Source organism: Typopeltis vanoorti, chromosome 4 (assembly GCF_054136105.1).
Source record: "Typopeltis vanoorti isolate ZY-2024b chromosome 4, IOZ_Tvanoo_1.0, whole genome shotgun sequence".
Taxonomy (NCBI): Eukaryota; Metazoa; Arthropoda; class Arachnida; order Uropygi; family Thelyphonidae; genus Typopeltis; species Typopeltis vanoorti.
Genome location: NC_143552.1, coordinates 24,331,773 through 24,357,999, shown reverse-complemented (window position 1 = coordinate 24,357,999; position 26,227 = coordinate 24,331,773). Strand labels below are relative to the sequence as shown.

Genomic DNA, 26,227 nt, shown 5'->3' with positions numbered 1-26,227 from the left:
GAGAAGACCACTGTAAAGAAAATGCCAGTTGGGACGTTGACACGTATGTCAATCCTACTTTCTCACAACTACAATATTTCTGAAAGATGTGAATTGCTTTTATCTCCTTAGAGTGAAATCAAACAAAAAAATTGATTTGGAATCACTCCTGAAGATATGCCAAAAATGGTTCCACCTTTTTTGATGGGACCATTTTTGGCATATCTTCATATCTTTTGGCAAAATAAGGGAATGTGCATTACAGATGATTAAAGCCATGCCTCCAGATCCTTTAATACTTGGCATGAAGATCCCCCCCCCCATTCAGGAAGATAAAACAGTTAATATACTGAGTGTCTTAGAGGGTGTCAAATTTGATGTTGTGGATAGACATTTTTCCAAAAAAATGAAATGATGGACATTGGCTATCCCCAAAAATAAAAAATCTAAGACTAATCCAAGAAAACCAAACCTCTCAGCATAGGAAACTAGATGATACCACCAAAAAGAAATAATGAAAATGTTGCTACAATGGAATTGCTATGGATTATATCAGAATACTAATGACATCAAGATCCTCCTCTTGCAGAAGTATAAACCAGAGTTCTTCTGCCTGCATTGCAGGAAACATACCTGAATCCAAATGAGATGTTACCATCATTCATGAGGACAGGAGATGGCAGCTCTTCTGCCCACAGAGGAGCTGTCATCCTTGTGGGCAACCATACCCTCCCTTTCAGCAAGTCCCATATTAATACTAATGTAGCAGCAGTTGCTCTCTGGCTCTTGGTCAAAACTCTAATAACAGTATGCTGCATCTGCCTTCCAGCTGCTACAATTGCAGCAGGAAGAAAGCATTTCTCAAGTATTACTTACTAGATGACATTATATTGCAGTTACCATTTATCATCCCCTGTACTTTTAATGGGGGATCTAAATGGACACAACACTCTGTGGATAGTGCCTGCACAAACATCAGGGGAAGAGTTGTTGAGTGCATGCTCGACAATGGTGATCTCTCCCTCTTAAACACAGGAAGCAGCACTTTCTTCAATGTGCCAACCTTAACATTCATCATCATCGACTTAACTGTCTTCTTACCCTTCCTCTTGTCACTGTTTAAGTGGGTAACTCGTGACAACCCATTTGGGAGTGATCATTTTCCCGTGATATCCATTTTTCTGCATGGTCAACCATGTGCTACATCACAGTGTAAAATTGAGCAAACTAACTGGTTCACCTTTTTTGTCATTAGCAGAATTCGCTTCTGCACTGGTTAGCATCCTCTCCTATTAGTGATGCAGTGAAGCGTGTAACAGTGTATTATGTAAGCCTCCACATTTGCAGTTCCTAAAACATTTAGTTGGGTTCATGTTTTCCTAAGCCATGATTGGATGATGATTGCACATCAGTCAGAGAAGCCCAGAAAAAAGCTTTCAGTATTTTCCACTAAAGCCCCACAACAAAAACAATAAGCTTAATTATTTTCAAATGTTCTTGAGCCTGAACAAGACATATCTGTTGTCAGAACCAAAAAGAATCCTGGATCTAATACATATCTTAAATAACAAGTGCAACCAACAGTGTAAAGGAGTCTGGTACATAATCTGGAAAATGACAGGCTGATTCACTATCCACCTACTCTCTATCTAGGACACAATTCTTGTTGAAAAATAAATTGTTTTCTTCAAACCGTACTGAATACAACAGCCTGTTCACTAAAGAAGGAATAAAAACTATGCTTTGCTTAAATGTCATCCAACTACTGTTAGACCATACATTATCTACTATGAAATGGTTAAACATTCGTCACCATCTATGGATCAATTGTTGCACCTTTACAAGAGACCTTTCTGTGAGAGCATATTTCCAGATACCTGGCAAAAAGCTATTATTATTGCATTTTCTAAGCCAGGGAACGATCCAGAATCAGCCATAAACTATCGACCAATTGCTCTTACCAGCTGCTCTTGTGCAAAATTCTGGGAAAAAATGGTTATCTCTCATCATTTATGGTTTTTAGAACAAATCTGGCTTCAGTGAATATCTTTCAACAACTAATCTAGTCTGGCCAGAAGAATCCATCAGAGATGCCTTTCTAAAATGCGAGCACTTAGTGTCTGTTTTCTTTGATATGGAAAAAGCATATGATACTGCTTGGAGATTTGGAATACTGAAAGAAATATTCTGAAAGTATTCTGAAAGAAATGACAAAACCATTTTCCTCTACAGTCATACTGCGAGCACCATGAGTAGTTGCTGATAGAATTTTGGAAAGACCTATTTCTCTTTCAGCAAGTGCATTTACAACTGCATTGCAAATATCTATTCCTTTTGTTGTTGTTGCTAATTATGTTAAACTGATCATTTCTTCTTTGATATTATTCCCAACACACGAGTAACGAATAAATATTGCTAAACGAGCTAATCTAGTTATGTCAGTACTCTCATCAAGACAAAGAGAATTTAAACCAGAAGATTTTGTATCTATTTTTTGTTGATGAGTTATATTTTTAGCCATTTCCAGAATTCTGTTATATACCTTTTACTTCCTCTTTTTTATATATATATATATATATATTTGTATGTTTCACTACTCACTCATACACAGTTATTTCCCTTCTAGCTTCTGTAATAGTTTTCCAATAAATTTAGCAAATCAGCTATCACCCTCCTATCCTTAAACAAACTAAAATTCAGGCCACTCTTAAGTTTAGTCACGTGTAATTCTTTCATTCATAAGGGCTTTGTCTAAGTATGGGACAAGGCCTTAAAATATAACCTCTGAGACAGTCTGTCTGTTAAATATTGATGAATTTATATTTTGCTGCACCAGCCAATACATAGGATAGATGAGACTCTTATCCAAGGTGGCTCTTTCTCACTCTCAGAGTATTACACAGTGATGAACTTTCTAACACTAATTCAACTAATCTCAATTCACTTTGTCTTTGCATGCAGTCGTGGTCTGGAAAATCAAACTATGTTCATATATCCCTCCCGCTAGGTTCGATAATAATTTTATGAGTGGCTATTTGAATTCATAAGACAGGCAAGATTCAGGCGAATGCTATAAAAGATATTTATTTAGATTTAAAAGATATACATGAGAAAATTAAACTACATGGTTAACTTAATCACTTTCCTAGTAAAATTCTGATATCATTACTAACACAAGAATACATGCATAATAACTAGATCCACAGAGTTTTTCTATAAACATACAAACTTCTGGCTTAATTTAACATTATCTTCAATCACTCTCTGATCACTATTCATATCTCACATACAGATCCCTTCTAGGGAAACATTCTTCAAAACAGGGACAGGTCACTGCCAAATTGGGATAATCTCTGAAGTTCTCTACAGCATGCCCATACACAAATTAGCCTATAGAGTTCACTCAAATCTTTAATTGGAAATCAGATACTTTAACATTCTACGTTACTATCCCATGGAATGACTTTCTGTTCTATCATCAGCCTTGTCTGGACATCAAGGCACCTTTGTTCTGCGATTCTCCGGATCACTTACGATAACAGCATGGCCTGGTTCCCCGAGTCAATAAGGCGATGTGCCACTCTGGACTTTTTCTGGTACTGCAGGCACACATCTGGATTACTGGTCACTCGATATGGCTTAGCTACTCTGTTATGAACAGATAGCTAGCCTTGCCTCGCAAACATCGATAGGCCTCTCATGACTTCTACAGCTGACCCAGAATCTTCACGTTGACTCAGAGCGCAAGCCAACGTCCACAAGTGCAGGAAACACGATCCTGCATCGTGTGGAGGAAGCTTGACCCTTATATTCTTCCCTTTTTTTCTCAGAGATTCTCGTGCTTAGCTACGTTTTTTACCGCACGGCACTCATCCACTTGCGCGTGGCGGTCTTCCGAGAATGCGTTCTCGCTTTGCTTTCCTTATAATTTTCTTTCCCTTAGGCCATACGTTATACTGGACAGCTAAAGTGTGACCCTTGGACTTTAGCTTACACTCAACTTGCTTTCATACAATACATAGAATGGGATACTCTAATTAAATTATAATCTTATATAAATTCCTCTATTTGACTCTGTACAAACGGTTAAATCTCACATTTCTTATGCTGAACATTTCTTCAGTTTTGCCTTAAAGTTATAATGTACATTTTCATTTCCTTGCCAAAGCGCAACATTCTCTGCCTACAATTAAAGATAGTTGTTCCTGAATAAAATAATCTTTTGTCCCAATTTTTGATTATTCAGGACACAATTCTATCTTTCACCGTGTTTCTAGTTGAAAGCATATCTTTTATTCTTTGAATAATTTTTTCCTTGTTTTCAAAATCTTCAAAGAGCACTGGCTAGTATTTTAACCATGCTTCTTTTATATATTCCCCATCACTAAAAGGTTTCTTTTGTTTGGTGGTTATGTTTAGCAAAAAAATAGCAGTATTTGAATGACTGCCGATAAATTTCATTAGGGGTTGTTGACTGAATATTTCTATTTTTAATTGCCCTAGCAATAAATTTTTTCTGTTCGTCCTTGCTTTTCTCAAGGAGCGATTTATGATTTGTCTCATAATGCTGTTTTACTGACTACGTTCTGCTGTCCTGGAACATAAAACACATACTGCTGCTTAATTCTGATAATTTTTGTTTTTTTATTTTCACTATCCATGTGAAGTAAAACTAACAAATTTATTCAAAACTAAAATCAAATAAAAACTTTTTTTTTTATAGTTTCAAAAAATCAACATTTTATTATATGCCTAAATTAAATTACCTTTATAATTCACATTTACAGCAAAAACAAAACACACTGCACATACACAACAATAATACATTTGCTGCTGCTTATTTCTGGCTACTGGCAAATGCATGGCATGAATATCATATGTTTAGATGTCACGTATTTTCAAAGTAAGTTGCTGATGATTTTTGTATGCTAAAAATATTAAAGATCATAAACTTGAGATAATAAGCTTTTAAATAATGAAAAGTTTTTATATCAATGATAGAAAAGTTTTGGTGACTAAACAGTTGTTTTCTATTAGCTGAGTCATGTCATTATGCCACTCAGCCATTGACTAGCGCATTGGTTCCCAACCGGTGGCACGCGTACCCCCAGGGGTACGTGCCGGGCCGTTCAGGAGTACATGAAAACTAATCAGTAATGGCAGGAAAAAAAGTAAACAAAATGCAAAACGTTAGTTATGGAACAATAAATGTTAAGTTTGAATCACTGCTAATGGAGACACTTCAGAACTAGCTCACATTAGCGAATGATGATTGGTGAGGGCATGGCTATGAACCCCCTCCCCCAAACCACTCTTCTACCAATCATTACTCACAGTTCATGCATCACTTTTGTCACCCATCCTTCTTTCCAGAACAGTCGCGTGTTACTAAGAAATGACCTTTGCAATAACGAACCTTTCACTGACTTCTATTTGCGACGTTTGTAGAACTTCTCCAAAAATATAAATACATCCGTAGCCAGACTGTTTGATCTGTTCAGTTATTGACTGAGTATAAGTGCGTGCATTGTCTTTAATTGTGATTCTTTTCAAATAGTTTTTTATTTAATGTTTAATATAGTTTCAGTTATTATTGTCAGTTATGGATCAGTGGTTGAAAACAGGAACGGTTAAAAAACCAATACTAGATGTGGATTATAACCCGTCGCCAAGTACTTCTCAACGTGTGTCTGCAGCTACAAGTACACCCACACCGGGAGATAGCAAAATGCCCTCCCTCAGGTACTACACAGAAGAAAAGGAAATACTGTGAAGAGTATATTAAATATAGGTTTTCATTTGAGGGGATGATGACTGTCCTAACCCTTTGTGTTGTGTGTGTGTGTGTGTGGGGAAGTATTATCCAACGGTTGCATGAAACCCTCTCTACTCATGCGACATTTAGAAACTAAACATACTATGTATAAAAACAAAGAAATGCATTCTTTTTAGCAGTTAGAGAAGCGTCCAAATTGTAACTTCATACATGACATCAGGAAAGAAAGACAACGAGAATACAGTTGAGGCTTCCTGCATAGCTAAATGTGGTAAAAACCACACCATAGCTGAAGGTTTAATTTCTCCTTGTATTAAGGATGCCATTATTTGTATGTTTGGGGATGAACATGTCTGCAAAATCGATACTATCTCTTTTTCAAACAATACGTCTTGAAGAATTCAGGATATGTCTGACGATGTTGAAGCTGCAGTAGTAGATAGAATTTAAAAAAAGTAAATTCTTTTCCATCCAGGTCGATGAAAGTGATGCTGATTTATCTATTTTGCTCGTCATCGTGAGGTACTTGACAGAAAATGAAATTGAGGTTGCTTTGTTACACATTGACAGAGCAAACCACAGGCGAAGATATTTTTAATGTGATTGATGGTTATTTCATTGAAAAGGACATTAGTTGATCAAATTGTTGTGGTGTATGCACTGACAGAGCCAAGTCTATGTCAGGTTGTTTTATCGGCCTATGTGGCCAAGTTAAAGAAGTAGCTCCCCATGTGCCATGGGGTCACTGCTGCATTCATAGACAAACTCTTGCATCTAAGCCTCTTTCTGGTGAACTGAAAGACGTCTTTGATGAGGCTGTAAAAGTTGTAAATTTTATTAAGTCACAACCACGAAACTCCAGATTGTTTAAAGTGCTGTGTGTGAAGAAATGAACAGCCTTTACAGCACATTACTTTTGCATGCAGAGGTAAGGTGGCTATCTCATGATAAAGTACTTACACGGCTGTTTGAACTTAGACATGAAGTCCAGGTTTTTTTTTTGAAGACCATTGTTTCCGTCTTGCTCCAAAGTTTCATGACAGTGATTGGCTTCAAAGTCTTGCATATTTATCAGATATTTTTCTAGAAATAAACTCAACTTTGGACTTCAAAATAGCTCAATCACTATATTCAAAGTAATCGACAAAATTGAGTCAATGATTAATAAACTGGACTTTTGGAAAACCTGTATTGAATGAGTTCAGCCTGAGGTTTTTGAAACTCTGCACAACTTCTTATCTGAGAATGACTTGCACCTATCCCAAAACGTGAAAGAGAATATTTTAAGTTCACTTGGAAGGTCTCAAAGTGTCCTTTTATAAGTACTTCCCTCAACGTGGAAATGAAAACAATTGGATTGCAGATCCCTTCAATGAAGAATTCTTCAAAGAAGCTAAACTCTCAATCAATGAAAAAGAGCAGTTAATTGAACTTTCATCTGATTCTGATTTTAAAAGAAAGCATCTTATTACCTTCTGGGTAGATGTCAGTGAGGAATATGAACAGCTCAGTGAGAAGGCACTCAAATACCTCTTGCCATTTACTAATACTGAACTAGTGGAGAGAGCTTTTTCTTCTTACACTTTCATAAAAAATAAGTACTGCAACAAGCTTAATGCAAGTCCTGATTTAAAACTGTATCTTGCATCTTTTGAGCCTAATTTCAAGAAACGAAGTGCATCAAAGCAAGCTCAACGATCTCACCAACAATGTACCAATGGTATACAAATAATGTATACCAATTATTACAGACTTTTCAGATAACACAAATAAATATTATTAATAATGATAAATCAAAAGTTTGTTAATACATGATCATCATTATCAATATTTAACATGAAGCTATACTTATTTCTGTGTTACGAATGACATAAAATTAAATCTGTGGTTTGTACTTCATCATCATCTTCTTTATACCCTCTCTTACCTTGCAGTGTCGAGGGTCCATTGATCATCGGACCTCAATCCGTTTACAGGATAAGGTGGTCAGCCCTATGGCCTGTAGTGTTAAGTTCTCAAGGCCAGTTTGCCTGTTGTGCGGGGTTTGTACTTATAGTGTAGTAATTTTCCTTTCCTAACTCATTACCTCATTTTCACTATTTTATATTAAATAGGCACTGAACAAAAGTGTCAGCATTTAAAAACAGCTATTTTAAAAACAAGGGGTACAATTTATAGAAATGGTTTTAAAAGGGGTACACAAGTGGAAAAAGGTTGGGAACCACTGGGCTAGAGTTTCTTAACATCAGCTGTAGATTTCAGCTGCTGGGCCTTGTTTCTACAGTGGGCTATATATTTGTTGGTTAGTTTCTTTCATGTAAAACAAAATTTGCTTCTATATATTATAGCAGTTAAAAAAAATTTTGAATAATTTATAAGCATATAAAATTATATCACCTGTAAATTGTTGATGTGCCAGCAAAATTTTCTTATGTGCCACCTCTGGTGCGCATGCCATAGGTTTGCCATGCTGAGTCTAGAGAATTAAACAGGCTGGCCTTTAAGTTCAAATCTAAAAAGGCCCTCCATATCTACAAACATGCCAGTTTTGCTCTATTACAGGAACAGATTACTGCTACCAATGCAGCCATCAGCTTATTGTAGTCAAAGCTATCAGCTATTCTGAACACTGAACTCTGTACCATTCTTTTTTGATATTTCAGAAGCCTCTGTTCAAGAAAGAGTTGTTAAAATTTTTCAAATTTAGTGAGCCGGTTGTTAATGTTTTTAATTCGGTAAGCCGGTTAATAAAATTCTTGCTGAAAGGATGAATGATAGTATATACTTTTTCTCGTAAATATTTTGAAATTGTATAATAAACACTTACATATATTATTATTATCATCATCAAAAATAAATGCATAAAGGAAAATTTACAAAACACAAACTCAATTTATGAACGGGAATTTGGAAACAATTTTATTTACTAAACAATGTCTGTATTCATTAAAACACAAACACGTTATCAAAACTCCCCTACTGGGCATTTGAATAAACAATAATGCCTTATTTTTCGGCGAATTTCCAAGAACTTGCATAAAAGTTTAATGAACGCGATATGTTCAAAACTTAGAAATAGTTTAACAGTTGAACATATTTCTGATTTCATGACGATTAATTTACTGGGCAAAGAATTAAAAGAATGGGATGCTACGTGTTTCGTAAATTCGTGGATAAATAAAAATCACAGATACGAGGGTGCTGTTGTGTCGTCCTATCTTGCTGACAGGTCCAATTATGATGGTTAGTTGAATTTATCCTTACTTCATTAAATTCTGTTTTCTAATTGTCAGATGTTGATTGATACTGATCCGAATATAAAGAAATTTATATTATCCTGCGCCACTTTATATTCAGATTAGTCTATATAATATAGAGGAATCAATCATCAACTAATGTTTGCAATCTCACTTTTCTACAGGCCAAGGTTAATATTATCATTTAAGGCTTCCGCTAGGTCCGATAAATTTTTATGAGCGGTGCAGATGAAAGAAAATCAGGCAAACATCAAATTGAATTTAATAAAACAAAACATTTAATGCAGGGTTATATAACATGTACACCTAAGTGTAACTTTCTAAACAAGATAATGCAATTGAACAAATCCAAAATATCTCTGAGACACAGGTAGCTATTCAGTTAGGTCTTAAGATTAAGGCTACAAATCTTAGATCTTATTATTCAAGACATAAGTACTTCTATCACAACTAGTCTCTATTCTATGAGACAAATCATAACATCTACACATCGATTTAGTTCTAGTGCTTAGAATAGATACAATGTATTAGGTATCAAACTTTCAACTCTCAGTTCTCTATATTTTGCCAATTAATAGAATATAGTTCTCACAATTCAAAGTTCCAGAATTCCAATAAATATTTTTATAGTTGCAGTTCTCTAATTCACCTTCTAGTCTATATACACTTAATTGAATCACAAGGCAGTTATCAATTCAAGGGGGAAACACTTTAGTGCTTCATTCTTTCGACTATTTAAAGTTAAAGGCCACAGCTAGGGTTAAGATATATTAGGCAGAACTATATTACGTTTGCTTCACACTGGATGTAAAAAGGATAAGTCTTACCAGGTTACAACTTCAACACATTGAATTCACTTAGGCACATTTTAAAATTCCTGTTAACTAATTATCGTGAGGAAACACAATTCAAAGAAATCTTCACTATGTTAACTGAAATATTAAACACTGAGCTACATAAGTCTTGACATATTAGATTTACGTCATATACTAATTCCTTATCTTCCACTATGTATTGACTTTAGCTCTGCAGCTTTCTTCCTCTAATCATTAGGAATCTATCATAATATCAAAATTCCATAGAGGTAGTTTTTAATGTCTGTTTATTCCTGGTCCTTTCCTTGTCGATTTTTTTCGCATATCTCAACTCGTCCATCGTTACTCATGACCGGTCTCTTCGCTGTCCCTAAGCTTTCTCCTCTTGTTTACTTTCATTTTCCAATTAATTGCGTTTATTCTTCCTGCCAAAATCCGGTTCTAGCCAGTTCAGCTCACATCTACAGGCTTCTCTCCATATCATAGTCGTTCATGTTCTAAGCATGCGCTAACTAAAAACAACTCAGTTTCTCCTTTAATAGCCAATCAAATTCAATCAGAATTACATAAATTCATATCAGCAGAATTCCACATATTTACATTCTCTTTTAGAAATAACAAATAAAGAAATAATCCATAATTCACATAAAATACATTTAAATATGATAAATACAAATTCTTATAATATATATATATATATATATATATATATATACAGCTTCTTACAATATTAATACAGGAATAAATAAAATAAATTGAATGACATTTTGATACAGAGTCCTTTCATTACCAAAAAAAAATACAAATCTCAAAATTATATAATTAGACAATAATAAACAAACTCAAAGTAATTATATGAATATTAATTTACGAGCGAGAGATTAACATCAAATAATATTTACGAGTGTTGCTCAAGTTATGGCAGATTATGTTAAATGTGAATGAAGTATTATAATTCTCAAATATCTTCATTCACAATTTAATAGTACGACAGAAAAAGGAGAAAAATTTTAGTGAAAATCAAATTTCTGTTTGGAAATTATTATAAAAATTTTGGAAAAATATTTTTCAATAAAAATAAATATTGAATTATTGTTTACTTTTGTTATTATCACAATTTGTTTCATGAAAGGATTTGAAAACATTCACTATGTATCCTGCCACAGACCGACCCGAAATATTCGTTAATTAAATACCTTTAAATTTTCATTGTAATTTCCCATCATAATAGTGTAATTTCTCGTGAATATTGCCCCGGTCTATAAGAAGCTCGCAGATAAGTATGTGAAAAAATCTAAAAACATGATGGCAAAATATTCTATGCCGGCTTGTCCCTCTTTCCCCACACTTTTTCCCTGGTCACATCAGCCCCGGTTCTATACTTTGAGGGGCCCTGTGTGAAATAGAATAGCGATGCTCCTCAAAGATAAAAAAAATAATTAGTTTAGGGCACTTGCTTTGCCATTGCGGGGGCCCTCTATCTCCACACAGTTCATGCCGGCCCTGGGTCACATAAAGCGAGCCGGTTGTTAAAAATTTACCAACACACTACTGATTCCACCCACACCTCTAATTTAACCTTTTCATACAATAGTGAACGTGACATCAAAAAGGCTTAGAGATGCTGCTGTCAGTATCCTTAGTCGTGGTCATAATTTTGGCATTGCTTTGAAACAAGTACAGCACCAGATCTAATGTTTAACATTGAATGTGTATCCATATTTAGCACCGGAAATAACAAACAACATTAGACTTGACGTTGCCAGAATTCTTTTTATCTTTGCCTCCTAAAAGAAATCAATCATCTCGCCAACTCAGTGCCCTCAAGAAACTATGCAAAGATAGCAGTATAATCATCACCAGAGCTGATAAGGGGAGTGCTTCTGCTATCCTTAATATTAGTTCTTCATAATCTATAGACCTTTAGATTATGATCCCACCAAATCTCAGATAAAAAAAAAACAATTGAAAAACCTGCTCAAGAAAGTTTTTTCCTGGCTTCCTGAAATTACAAAAAGACTCAAACCCTTTAGTCTCCCCCCCCCCCCCAGATATACAGATTACCAAATATATTATTATTATTATTCGTGACACCTCCAAGGAGTCTGAAGACTCATTGGTGTAGAGACGACTCTCCGTCTCTACACCGAACTTCTACTACCAATCACTTACATCAACACCCTCTACTGCCCACAACCACCACAGCTAGTATTTTTTGCCTGTAAATTGCATGTGTTCTGATAGGCCGATTTATCTGTATGCGGGATGAAAAACCCGAGTTTCCAGGAGAAAAACTCTGCTACCTCTATATGAGATCGGCTAACTCACCTTCAATTGAAAAAGTCCATATAAAGATTCCTCCTGTCATGACGGGAATCGAACTTAGGCCTTTTCTAATCGAAGGGCACCATTTACTGTTGTTCTTCCAATTGCACTACAGAGGCATACAAACCCAATTTCCCCCATAAGACTTATAGTAGATGCTACAGATTCCCCATGCTATAAATTGGCAAAACAGTTATCAAGATCTCTACCCCCCCCCCCCCCCCCCCAAATCTCCTGTCCTACCACTTCCTATTTTAAAAAAAAAACCTATTTTAAAACGTCTCTTGAAAATTTAACATTAAATAATACAGACATTTTGGTTAGATTTGATATCATGTCACTGTTCACCAACATTCCATTAAATGAGGCCTTATCACTTATAAAGAAAGTTTTTCCTCCTGGTATTACTGATCTGTTTTCCTTTGCCATTCTGGGTATTTCTCTTTGGGTACCTCTATGGATTCTCCCATCTTACCCTCCCTGCCAATTTTTTTGTGGAATATTTTGAAAAACAATCTCTTGACTCAACCCCCTCTCAAAACTTCTATCTGGTTAAGATATGTGGATGATGTGGTCTCTATTTGCCTCATGGCCCTAACACATTACTCTTTCCCTTCTCACCTTGGTAGTCTCACCATAGAATCAATTTTATCAAGTAAAAAGAAATTAACAATAGTTTAGCCTTTCTTGACATCTTGGTAACATGCCAACCAGTGGTGGTAACCTTACCTTTTCAGTATACAAGAAGCCCACCGAAACAGGCAGATACATTCACAAACTTTCCCAACACCCCACCTCTCATCAGTATGGTATTATTTAAACACTAATCAATGAAGCATATAACCTTTGATCCATTGAATAAAACTGATTTTGTGCATCGATTTATTACGGATGAGACTTGGATTCACTATTTCACACCAGAATCCAAACAGTGCACAGAACCAGTTGTTCAGCACAAAAGAAGACAAAGTCAGTTCCATCAGCAGGAAAGGTCATGCCATTGGTGTTTTGGGATGCTAAAAGCATTTTGTTTATTAATTATCTTGAAAATAGTAAAACGATAACCGGGGAATATTATTCCGATCTTTTAACCAGACTAGACGAAAAAATTCGTGAGAAAAGATCTGGTTTGAAGAAGAAAAAAAAAAGTTTCATCAGGACAGTGCACATGCCCACAAAGGTGTTTTGGCAATAGAAAAATTAAGGGATCTGCACTATGAATTGTTGGAATATCCACCCTATTCCCCAGATTTGGCTCCCTCTGATTTCTATCTCTTCCCAAAACTAAAACTCTTCCTCGCTGGTCAGCGTTTTTCTTCGAATCAAGAGGTGATTGTTCTTGTATCAGCTGTAGAGGGTATTTTGCAGATCCTACTGAGAACCACTAAGGGACTGGACAAGGGTGCTGGAGCATCACTGGAATAAATGTAATAGTCTTAATGGAGATTATGTTGAAAAATATAAATAATTTTTAAATTATAAATTCATTTTTTCATTGTTATGCCGATAACTTTTCAGACTACCCTCATATATACATATATATAAATGGGAACTATGACAGTTCTTCTCCAATCATCTGAAATTTGACCTGACTAGGCCTTCTGAATTGAAGTGTTGAAGTGTAGCCTCCCCAAAACTTTTATAGCTCCATACTTTACGATTCCTGGTTGAATATCATCATCTACTCCAGCTGCATTTCCACATTCCAAGTTTTCGATGGCTTTTTCTATCTCAGGTATTGATATGTACTCCTGTTTGTTTTCTTGAAACTTGACTACTGTTGTTCTGTCACTGCTTGTTTTGTTCAGCAGTCTTTTTTGATTCTTTTTACAGTACCCTTTCCTCCATGTTTAAGCTTTTTTTTTTTTAATTGCCTCCAGAACATTTTGCTACTTTCCTGATATTTATTTTCTTTATTCTTTTTGATATTAGTGACTTTCAAATGAAGATAGTCATTCAGTTCATCATAATATCCAGTACACCACTTTTAAATGATAATAATATACAAGATAGTAAATGAAGCAAAAATAACTAACAAAAACATTTAGTGTAAAATATGAGACTAGTAACATTGATCTATTTCTTTTATGTTTGCACAGATTTTCACTGAATACATAATCATATTTTGGTACGCAAAGAACTGCCTACCAAAACGGGAATGATGGCCATTCATCCCCCCCCCCCCCCACCCTCTGTTCAAGTCCTTGTTCTCAAACAAGTGTTTCATTTATTGCCTTCATTTACCCTCAATCTCTTATAATTCATATAACTATCCTGACCTCTTTAATTATTTGTTTCAGAAAGTTTATTTCATACAGTTAATTATGCAAGCAATGAAATCATGTTCCTTGGTGGCTTCACCGTTCACAATTTGACTTGCACCCCTTCTCCTGTAACTTTATAGATCAAATCAAGATTGATTGAAAGGAAGCTGAACTGCTCTCTATCAGATATGACCTAACATTAATTGTTCACCTACCTCCCAAGTAATCTTCATCATTCTCCCAACACCCTGGACCTTTTCTTAACCAGCTCCCTCAAAATACACTGTAGATGTTTGCTCTTTTCTTGTACCTCCAACTAGGGCTCCAGAAATCCACTCCCCACAAGTGACGAATGCATTTTCGGCCTTGTTCTAAATGCATTAAAAAAATACATAAATAAATAAATAAACACACAAACATGTCTATATATATATATATATATATATATATATATATATATATATATATATATATATATGATATAATGGATTAACTTGACTGATGGACATATTTGAAGTAGAATAAATGACTGGAAGTCATTTAATCTACTTCAGAGTGAGTCTGACTCCACATCGAGTGTAACCTACTTTCTTGTTTTTGTCAGTTTTACTATTTGTCTTTCCTGTTAAATTATTACTCAAGGATAATTTATATAAATTCACCCTTCATTCTGAGCAATAAACAAAAGAAAATACTGAGTTGTGATGAGCTGTGACATACATTTTAAACTTACATTAAAGGAAAGTGAATTTCTGTATAATTATGTGTAATGAGAATAAAGAATGTATTATTTTGTTTTGTCAACATAACATTTAGTTTTTTTTTTTTTTAAGCATTACCTATAACAATATATAAAGTAGACCACTACCTTCTGCGAGAAAATTTTTTTTGTTGTAGGTTTAAGTTGTATTTCTGGAGCGCTGCCTTTGACCATAACCTTGTCCAGATTTCCTTTCCTGCAAACGACTTTCACATCCAGTCTCAAACTTGTGTCCATTGCTATTACAATAGTACCATTTGTGATGACATCCAAAATTTTTGTGCTTCTTTTCCATGGTCTGATAATTATTTCTACTCACCTGATTGATACACCTGCTTCAGTTATATAATTCAAATAACCCTTTCTGAAATGATGGCCATTCATTCCTCACCTGTTCAAGTCCTTATTCTAGAACAAGTGTTCCAAAACAGTCCAAGACGAAATAGAACATGCATTCAAGAACTTAAATCAAAACCTTTTAGCTTCTCACTTAGACCTAAATGGCTTCTGTAAAAAGAAATCATTACAAAAATCATTAGAAAGACTGTAAAAAGAAATCATTAGAAAAAAAAATCAAAAACAAATGTTTTGCTACCTAAAAAGACAGTGAGTCTCTTGATCTCGCATTACATTTCGAGGCTCACTGTCTTTTTACATAATGCCCCTCCATTCATTGTTTTAACTTCTCTGACATCCTTCTGGTAGTATGGTCTTCTTCTTGAGTATTCCGCAATTGAGGAGGTTCTTCTTTTGGTAGCAGAAACTTTCCTTCCACTCTCTTCTATTCTGAGCCTTCTCTTTCAAGTTTGTGTACCTGTCTCCATTCAGCATGTCATCTAGCATTGTTTTCTTTACTCTTCCTCTGGGTCTTTTTCCGTCTATTTTTCCTTCGATGGCATCTCCAATGATTCCATTTCCTCTCAGAATATGTCCGATCCAGTTTCCCTTGCTTCTTTTTATCCTCCTTCTTTCTTCTTTTTTCTTCTACTCTTTTAAAGACCTCTTCATTAGTTATTTTATCTGTCCATTTGATTTTTTCCATCCTTCTCCAAATCCACATCTCAAAGGTTTCCAAAATCTTAATTTCTTCTTTCTTCAATGTCCAAGTTTCAGCTGCATAGAGGGCAACACTCCTCACATAACATTTTATTAGTCTTTTCTTTAGGTTTCTATCCATTTTACTTCTGAATAAATTCCATTTTCCATTAAAGGCATCTCTTTCCATCGCTATTTATGTAACTTTTACATCTTCCATCACTGCTAATAACACTTCCTAGATATTTAAATGTCTTTACTTGATTCAATTTTTCCTCATTTATTCTGATATCCATATTTGCCTCTTTCCTTGCTATTTTCATTACCTTTATTTTTCTGATGTTAATTTTCATTCCATAATTGATACAGGATTCCAGTAATCTGTTCAACAGGTGTTGTAGTCTTGTTTCAGTATTTGATAATAATGCCTTGTCATCTGCTTATCTTATTGTAAATATCTGTCTACCTCCAATCTTTATTCCTTCTTCCAAATTCTCCAGTGCTTCTTTAAACATTGCTTCAGAATACATGTTAAACAAAATTGGTGACAGAGAACAGCCTTGTCTTACTCCTCGTCCAGTGATACCTGGTTCTGTTGTACCATATATGTCTCTCACCATGGCAGTTTGTCCCATATATATATATATAGTGAAATAATTAGCCTTCTGTCTTTCCAATCTATACCAATTTTTTCCATTACTTCCACCATCTTATCCCATTTTACGAAGTCAAAAGCTTTTTCAAAATCTATATAACAGATATTAACTTCTTTATTCGCTTCCAGACTTCTTTCACTTAGCGTATATTATCGCATATAATGCGAAAAATTTATGGTAAAAAATACTACTTAAAGTTAGGAGTTCGCATTATATGCGGATCCTAAAAAATATAACATCTTATTAGACTTGCACACACAATATATACTACCTAATGCCTATCCAACTAAATCTACTTGATCCACTCGCATTTGGCGACCGAGCGCGCATCGTATCTACGCATAAAGCTACTTATATTACTGGCTTTATGTGCGGATGCGATGCGCGCTCTGTTGCCGAATGATAGAGCACAGTGAGATAGATAGAGCACAGTTAGGTATATCGGTTTAACCACAGTTCATTTTAAATATTATTCGTTAAACAAACCTAGCCTGAAAATGAGCCAACAGAAACGTAAACGTTCATCTTTTGAAGCAGGATTTAAATTGGGTGTCGTGCAGTTTGCAGAAGAACATAATAACAGTGTTGCTATGAGAGAATTTGGTGTAGCAGAGAGTAATATTAGACTTTGACGTAAGCAAAAAGACAGTCTTGAAAAAATCCCCAAAACGAAATGTGCCTGTCGTGGAGATGTAGCATCCTTTCCAGAACTTGAAGAAGAGCTAAATGAATGGATTTTGATGCGACGACAAGATGGCATTATAGTAACAAGAAATGCAATTCGTTTTCTAGCTCTACAACTCAAGAATGGTAAATTCAAGGACACACCATGTATTTCATCTTTTCTTGCTTCGCCTGGGTGGTGCTACAGATTTATGGAACTTAAAGATAACACTGAAATGATTCAACTCTCATTTCTTAAATGTGGAATAAGTAATTCAATAGATGGATCCAAAGATCACATCATATATGAAAGCGAGGATGACACACAACAAAATGGAGAGCATGAAGACTATGACGACAACTGCTACACTGATGACGCAATCCCTACCGATGAATTTATAAATGAAATGTTTGATGACCCAAAAGATGAAGAAGAATTTAAAGGATTTTGACATTTTGTTTTAAAATAAATATTTCTTTTGTTAATTCGTATTGTATTATTTATAATGTTATGGAACAAGATTAACAGTTCGCATTATACATTGACATGGCATTTTAGGGCTAGTTTTCAAACAAAATTTCTAGTTCACATTATACATGGATCACATTGTACGCGATAATATATGGTACTCTTCTTAACAGTCCAATCGCATCTCTTGTTTCCCCACCCTTCCTGAAACGAAACTGATCTTCTCCAAGGAATTCTTCCACTTTAGATGCAATTTTTCATGTTAAGATTCTCATAAGTATTTTTGATGTATGGGAAATGAGGCTTATTGTTTTAAAATCCTTGCAGTTCACTGCATTACTTTTCTTTGGTATAGGTATAAATATTAAGGTCATAAAATCTTTTGGTAGTTATCCTTTGTTATAAATTAAATTTATTATTTTGGTTTTTTCTTCAGTTCCTTTCTTCTGAAGTTGTTTCAGGAATTCTGCAGGTATTTCATCTATTTCCTTCTGCCTTTCCACATTTTAGTTCTCTTGACATTAATCTTGTCTTTTAACTCTTGTGTAGACAGCCAACACCAATTTCCTCCACTATACGATAATGTCCTCACAGCAAGCTGTCTCTGATTGTACATCTGAAAGACATCAGAAAATCCTATATGATCTCAACAATACTAATTAGTTCCTTCATCCAGATGGTATCTCCAGTGGTGGGTCAAGCACTTGGAGGGCCCCAAGCGCAACCTATTTGAGGCTCCTGTGTTCTAAATACTAATTAATGCTATCAAATCAATTTATTATTTAATAAAAAAAAATACTGATCAATCAATCATTTCCTTAATAATAAATCTCATCTCAATTTTTAGCCTTTTACAATCACAGATGTTGTTGTTGTCGTCATCAAGTCCCTTGAAGAGCTATTAAATATGACTGTGGAACTGTAGAAGTGCTTTGGCAATCTGTTGAACTTTGATGGAGTAGAGCTTTTCTCTAGGATTATTGTCAATTTTCTGTAGAGCAGCAGCAATTGCTGGACAATAATAGATATGGGCAGGTGTTAGTTCAACTCCTGGACAGTTCTTGCATGCTTCATAGCTCCTACTGCCGTCTGGCTGAATTTTCATGCCTTTAAAATGTTCCTTCCTTAGTGTGGTGATGATTGTGGTTATTTCTCTGTTTTCATTAATTTCACTGATTTCATTCTTCTTCTTGAGTGTTTGTTTTGCCAATCTTAGTTTGGTGACAAAGTTAGCATCAGTTAGTGATAGTGGGTGTAATTTTTGAGGTAAATGTTTTGCTTCTTTGGCTAGACTTTCATTGCCTTCAATATTTACATGGACCGATATCCATTGCAGTATACAGTTCTTATTTTTCAAATTTAACATCGTTAATTGTTCATGGAACGATAGCTTCATATCTTCATTCTCAGTTACTGTGTTGTAGTGCCTGCGTGCACGTGCCTTTTTTGTAAGTTCCTTTTGAAAATGGCCGAAATATCAGAGATATTTATTAAAGTATAATTTAATTTATATTCGGATCTACGTTGTTCAGTTCCCTAAGTGATTTAGAAATTTCCTGTGTGAGTTTTGTTTTTCCATTTTTTTAATGCTTCTAAGTGCTTTTAATGCTTTTAAGTGCAGATTTAGAGTCACTGTAGATGGTTATTCCTTCTGTAATGTTTCTTACTGGATTAGAGAGATAGAACTTGACAGCTGTTAGTATGGCTGTTAATTCACAAGTGAAGCTTGAAGCTATTTTGCCAGCTGTAGTTTTGATTTGTATTTCCTTGTTTCCAGGTAGAGTTAGAAAAACCACTGAACCTCCTTGGTTGAGTGCTTCATCAGATGATCCATCAGTGTAGGCAATGACATGGTTTAGATTATTTAAGTGATGTATAATGTCGAGTCCTTTTTTGAACAAGGTTCTAGATTTAAGTTTATCATTGTGTTTTTTGGTAGAATAGTGGAAAGGAATGACTCTTTGCTTATTTCAATGGACAGGTGTTCTAAGTTGATCTGTTTTCTAATTTTTTGATCGTATTGTAAAGTGGATGATCTCCTTAGTCTAGATTTTCTTGTCCAGGCATGGAAAGTCCTATGTGAGATGTGATCCTGTTGTTGGCTCCTGATTCTGTTAGTGAATTTAACTGTGCAGAGTTTTCTTCTGTCTTCTAATATGTGAAGTCCACACTCTTGTTGAGCTTTTAAATTATTTGTGGATGAGACTGTATCCATAATAATTTTTGCTGCTCTTGATTGTACTCTGTCAAGTTTTACTTTTGAGCTAGTAGAAGCTGGAGCCCAGATTGATGAGGCATATTACATTGTAGGTCGTAAGAGTGCAGTATATGTAGTTTTCAGTGTCTTCGATTTTCCATCCCACTTTGTTCCACAAAATGGACAGCCTAAAGGAAGGCGTGGGCAAAGAGGTTCCATCCTCCTGGGAAGAATGTATGGTAATTCCATTGCACACTTTGCAATGAACAGCATGTGTTTACCAAGGGAAGGTCATGTTTTAGCAACTTGCTCACATTCTGTAATAATGTTACCATGGAGCTAGAAAAGGGAAATGATACACTGTGATACTTTTGGATTTTGCTAGTGCTTTTGACAGCATATGGGATTGGATTATAAAATATTAGTATTGATGAAAGGATGGCTGACTTGACAGATATCAAAAGAGTGGTATATGGGAGATGTGAGTCTTCAAGATTTAAGGTAATCAATGGTGTACCATAAGTGTCAGCCATTGGTACACTGTTATTCAGTCTGTACATTATAACATTGGGACTGATTTGACTGGTGACATAATGTGTAGAAATGTGTAGAATAATGACATAATGGTGACATATTGCTATTTGCTATTGATTCAAGGATAGGCATGGTAATCAGGAATGTGACTAATATGCAGTATCTGCAGAATGATTTGAATAGACTGGAATTGTGGATGGATGTGAAAATGGATGTCAATTCAATGTCAGTAAATGTAAAGTCAATGCACTCTGGTGTGATTAGATATCCAATATCGTATTATATTGATGAATTATGCTAGAAGAAACTGATCAGGCTAGACATCTTGGATTGTTAGTAGATAGGAAGTTGAAGTTCAGGAGCCATATAGCAAAGATTACAAATGCAACTCAAAAGATAATTGAAATGCTGTAACGAACTTTGACATATAAAGATAAGGAAGTCATTTTGCCTCTTTACAATGCCTTGATAACATCTCACTTCTACTATTGTGAGCAGGTCTGGTCTCCTAGCTTCAGTTATGATTGTTACAGTGGAGAGAGTGCAAAGAAGGGTGTTAAAAATGATATCAAGACTTGAAAAAGACGGGTGATATGATTGAGACTTTCTGAAAATTTTCCAAAATTGTTGAAAGAGTGATACATTATTTCATTTAGTGGAATTTTTCATTTTATGAGGGGCATCCTTGGAAGTTGAGAATGAATGCTGCCAAGAAGGGGGCGAGACCTAGATTTCTCTCTAATAGATTGGTGCATGATTGGAATGGATTGCAATTGGCTGTTGAGTGTGCGTGCAAGCAGTGTGAATGAATTCAAGAACAAGTATGACAGCTGGTGCTTGTAATATGTGACCTCCCTCAATGAGTCACCAACTCCCTTGAGATATCTTTTAATAATAATAAAATATACTTTATGCATATAATATTATAATGTTAAATAAATCGAGTCCAGGTCTTCAGTGATCTTTATACTTAAATGAATAACTGCTGTAACAAGTTTATTATGAACATCAGCAGTAAAAGGATGAAAACTATGAAAATAAATTTTGAACATGGGAAACATTAACTGCATTCTCAACGAAGAACTTTGAGTGCAGGTGACATGTTTTAGCTATTTAAGCAAAAGTGTTCAGTAAAGATCAAATTTCTGGTGTATAGCTCAGGTAAGTGTACAGAATATGATAACATCACATCTTATATTTTGGTCTTGTAAGGTACTTCTGATGGTATCATCCAGCCTAAATCTCAGTCTTCCTCTGGGTATTTTTCTGCTGAACACACTTGTTTTGCTAACCATTCCTCTCCCATTCTAAGTGACCATACCACCTGAGATTAGTTCTGCTCACACATTTCTGAATGCTAACAATGTCAAGTCCTTTCCTAATATGCTTGTTTTTAATATAATTCTGCCATTGATGTTATCTGTTCACTTTGCTAATCTTTTTAAGAACACTGATATCTGTTGTCTCCAGTCTTTGATCAACTTCTAAAATTGTATAGTCAGTTACATTATCTCCCTGTGCTACTGTTGAGAGAAGGGTTCCAAGTCTCATATAATTCCTAGTGAGCTGCCAGAATATTGAAAAAGTTCTAGTTCACCACCACCAAGGGCAGACAAGTTCCTTGATTTACACAATGTACCATGATATATAACCTCTTTTAGATCAAAGTGATCACTCACTTGAGAAACAGCAAACAACAGGATTATACCTGATATGGTGAAGTAGTGAAGTCCAGTCTGTCTAGATGTGATATCAACAATGAACATAGATTGCTTAAGAAGAGTATAGTATGCCCACAGATACGAGACCCTTTGACACTTCTGCGCATGTCAACAGAAGGAGAATCTTCCAATAATAGGGTAATCAATCCGTATTGTGGGATAAGTTGTTTATTATTACACGTTGGAAAATTAACTTCTTTTTATGATCATTGTAGTTTTTAAAGTGGAAACTATTTTGCTTGTATAACAGTTGGAAAATTTTACCTATAAAGCACATGATTTCACATGTTGTTGACCAATTCATTCATCTCCTTATTTCTTTCTCCCCTTCAACATGAATTGATTCTTCTTGGCAGTCTGCCAATGAGAGCTCTCACTTATGTGATCAGACTATACCAAGTTCATCCATACAAGCAGTTTTCAGCATCAACAACAGTTTCTGAAGAATTCTGTGTTAAAGGTGTTGGAAATTCTGATAGCATGAATAAGAATTTTTGTTTTAATCATGCATTTTAAAAATATATAAATCTTTCATTTTAGTCTGTGAAAAGATTCCAGTAATTAAGTATACAATCTCAGACACTTACCTTGAATAATTAGCTTATCGTTTATAATTAATTTAGTTTAATCCTTTATCCAAGTATAAGCAAACAAAGTTTGCGCCTGAAGTATCTTCAGGACTGTGGCAACTCGTAGTAAAGGTGGACCAAGCTCTCATCACTCCTTGTGGATATGTATAATGCTATGCATTAAGGGAAGGGCCACTACCCAGACCGGTTTCGACCTTTATTGAGGTCTTGTCAGTGGGAGCCAAGACCGGTCTGGGTTGTGGTCCTTCCCTTAATGCATAGCATTATACCTGTCTGCAAGGAGATGTGCTTTGCATTATGGGAGATATTGAGACAAGGAGTGATGAGAGCTTGGTCCATCTTTACTACGAGTTGCCTCAGTCCTGAAGATACTTAAGGCGCAAACTTTGTTTGCTTACACTTGGATAAAGGATTAAACTAAATTTATTATAGTCTAACCAAGTGGAAAAGAAATTTCCAATAGCTTATCGTTGTTTGTGCCAATGCTTAGTTATTTAGTTTCCTGTGGGGTTGAAGGTTTTCATTCTTAAATATTTTGTGTTTTAACATCAGAATAATTTTACTGTGCATCTACTTATAGTATCTTAGTTTAAGGCAGAATAGCAAGTAACCTGATCAGTTTTCAAAATGCCTGGAATTAGTTTTGCTGATTATTGTTTTCTATATATTTTATATTTCTGATTGATTTTTTTTGCAATGAAAATAAAATGTTGTTTGGCATTGTTCACTTTTTAAAAGATAGAGATTTTCTTAAAAGAGAATTAATTTTGCATGATATATAAATGAACTAAAGAAATTCTCCAATTCTTTAATGTATTTTTTATGTTATGGAAATTTTTGGGTAACATATATTTCATGAAAGTAAGTACATCAAAAATGAATTTGTTTTCTATTAGGTTTTTTTGCTGTTTTGATTTTCTCTAAGCTGATAGCTGATTTATGCTATAATGTAATAAATATATTTTTAACATTTTAAGGCTTTTCAACAGTATGTGCAAGCATCAGATAAGGATGTTTATAATCCTGAAACCCACCAAGGTTATTGGAGACAACTCACTGTACGTGTTACCAGAAACAGAGACATCCTTTTAATTATTATCATGCATCCACAAAATATGTCTAAGGTAGGAATACTTGAACTGCATAAGTTTTTTTGTATATGCTGCATTATCCACTGAGCCAGATTACACTCTGTACAATATTTAAACTTTTATTCCATTCTATTTTCATTTAATATGCCAAAGTATGACTCACTAAATATGTAAAATTGTCAGTCTTCAGGTATTATCATTATTATCAATGGTTATTTGCTAACAGAGGGGATAATGTACATCCTTGTGTTACACCAGATTTAATATTAAACCATCTTCCTCTACTTCCTTCAATTCTAACTGCTGACTTACAACTCAAATAAAGACTAAGTATTGCTTGATATAATGCCCCATTGACACCATATAACTGTAGCGTATTGAATAGCTTCTCTCTTGGCACCTTGTCATATGCCTTTTCCAAATCGACAAAACTTAAATACAGATCTTTGTTATATTCCCATGCTTTCTCGACTATTTGTCGTAAAGTGAAGATCTGATCCTGACAGCCTCTATTTGGCCTGAATCCAGCTTGTTCTTCACCAAGCTTTTCTTCCACAATTCTTCTCAACCGTTTCTCAAGTATACTTGCATAGATCTTGCCAGAAACACTCAGTAGGGAAATACCTCTGTAATTCTCACATTCAGTTTTATTTCCCTTTTTATATATGGATACTATGAGAGCTCTACTCCAATCATCAGGAATTCGTCCCTCTGTCCAGGCTTTCTGAACTATGCAGTGCAGCCACTGTAAGACTCTTATACCACCATACTTCAGCATTTCTGGTCGAATATCATCTACTCCTGCTGCCTTTCCACATTTCAAGCCTTTGATGGCTTTTTCTACTTCAAGTATGGATATGTATTCCTGACTGCATGCCTGGTCAGTGTTTTTTATCACTGTGCTGTCATCACTGCTTGTTTCATTTAGCAGTTTTTCAAAGTAATTACTCCATACTTCAAGGATATCTTTTTCTCCTGTTTTCATTTCACCTTTATCATCTCTAATTCCTTTTACAGCACTCTTTCCTCCATTCCTAAGCTTCTTCAACAACCTCCAGAATATTTTGCCACCTTCTTGATATTTATTTTCTGTATTCTTGCCAAAGTCCTCCCATGACTTTTGTTTAGCTAGTTTTACACACTGTTTAGCTTTCTTACATTTGTCTCTGTATTCTGTAAGAGTAAAAGCTGACTTATTTTCCAGGAACTTTTGATATGCTTTCTTCTTTTCCTTCACTGCCTCTTTAACTTCCTGTGTCCACCAGGTAGTTCTGATTTTTTTTATCTTTGCACACAACCTCACCACATGCCTCTCTGGCAGAATCAATCAATGTTTCCTTCAGAGTTTGCCACTGAATCTCCAAGGTTTGATTCCTGTTCTCAAACTCTTTCATTTTCTTTTCAATAATATTTCTGTATTTTAGTCTACAGTTTACATCTGAGAGCTGCTCAACTTTTATTCGCTTTAAAACTTTCTTACATGTTATTCTTTTCAATATGAAATTCAATTTTATCCTGCTCAAGACTAAATAGTGATCACTTCCAATTTCAAATCCTCTGTACACTCTGGTGTCCTGCACCAGGGAGAAAACATCACTATCAACAATAACATAGTCAATGAGACTTTTCTTATTCCTAGCCTCTTCTCTCCATGTGAATTTGTGCACATTTTTATGTTGGAACATGGTGTTAGTAATAACCAGTCCATGTCCTGAGCAGAAATCCCACAGATATTTGCCATTATTATTAGCTTTGCTCTTTTCTCCAAATTTTCCCAAAATATTTTTGTATGTCTCACAATCATTTCCTACTCTACTATTTAGATCCCCAACAAGGACCAACTTTTCCTTTTTCATTGTGTCAGTTGCTTTTTCTAAAGCCTCAAAAAATTCCTCCACTTCTACCTTAGTAGAACCTTCTGTGGGACCATAGGCACAAATAAGTCTCATTGTCCAGTTCCCCATTCTCATATTTGCCCACATTACTCTACTTGAGACTGACTGCCATTCAAGAAGATTAGCCTCGTATTTTGTGTTGAATACTATGGCTACTCCTTCTTTTCCTTGATTGTTATTGCCTGAATATAACATTTTGT

The 26,227-nt window shown here is 35.0% G+C and overlaps 1 protein-coding gene across 3 annotated transcripts in view; it reads left to right on the top strand.

The window, feature by feature from the left end:
• LOC150107165 (tRNA (uracil-5-)-methyltransferase homolog A-like) overlaps positions 1 to 26,227 on the top strand; it is a 424,227-nt gene that overhangs the window by 160,377 nt on the left and 237,623 nt on the right. For all 3 annotated transcript variants that reach the window (XM_090391689.1, XM_090391688.1, XM_090391687.1), the window contains exon 8: positions 24,019 to 24,165. In XM_090391689.1, coding sequence (XP_090247815.1) covers positions 24,019 to 24,165 — 147 coding nt within the window. The remainder of the gene's footprint in view (positions 1 to 24,018; positions 24,166 to 26,227) is intronic.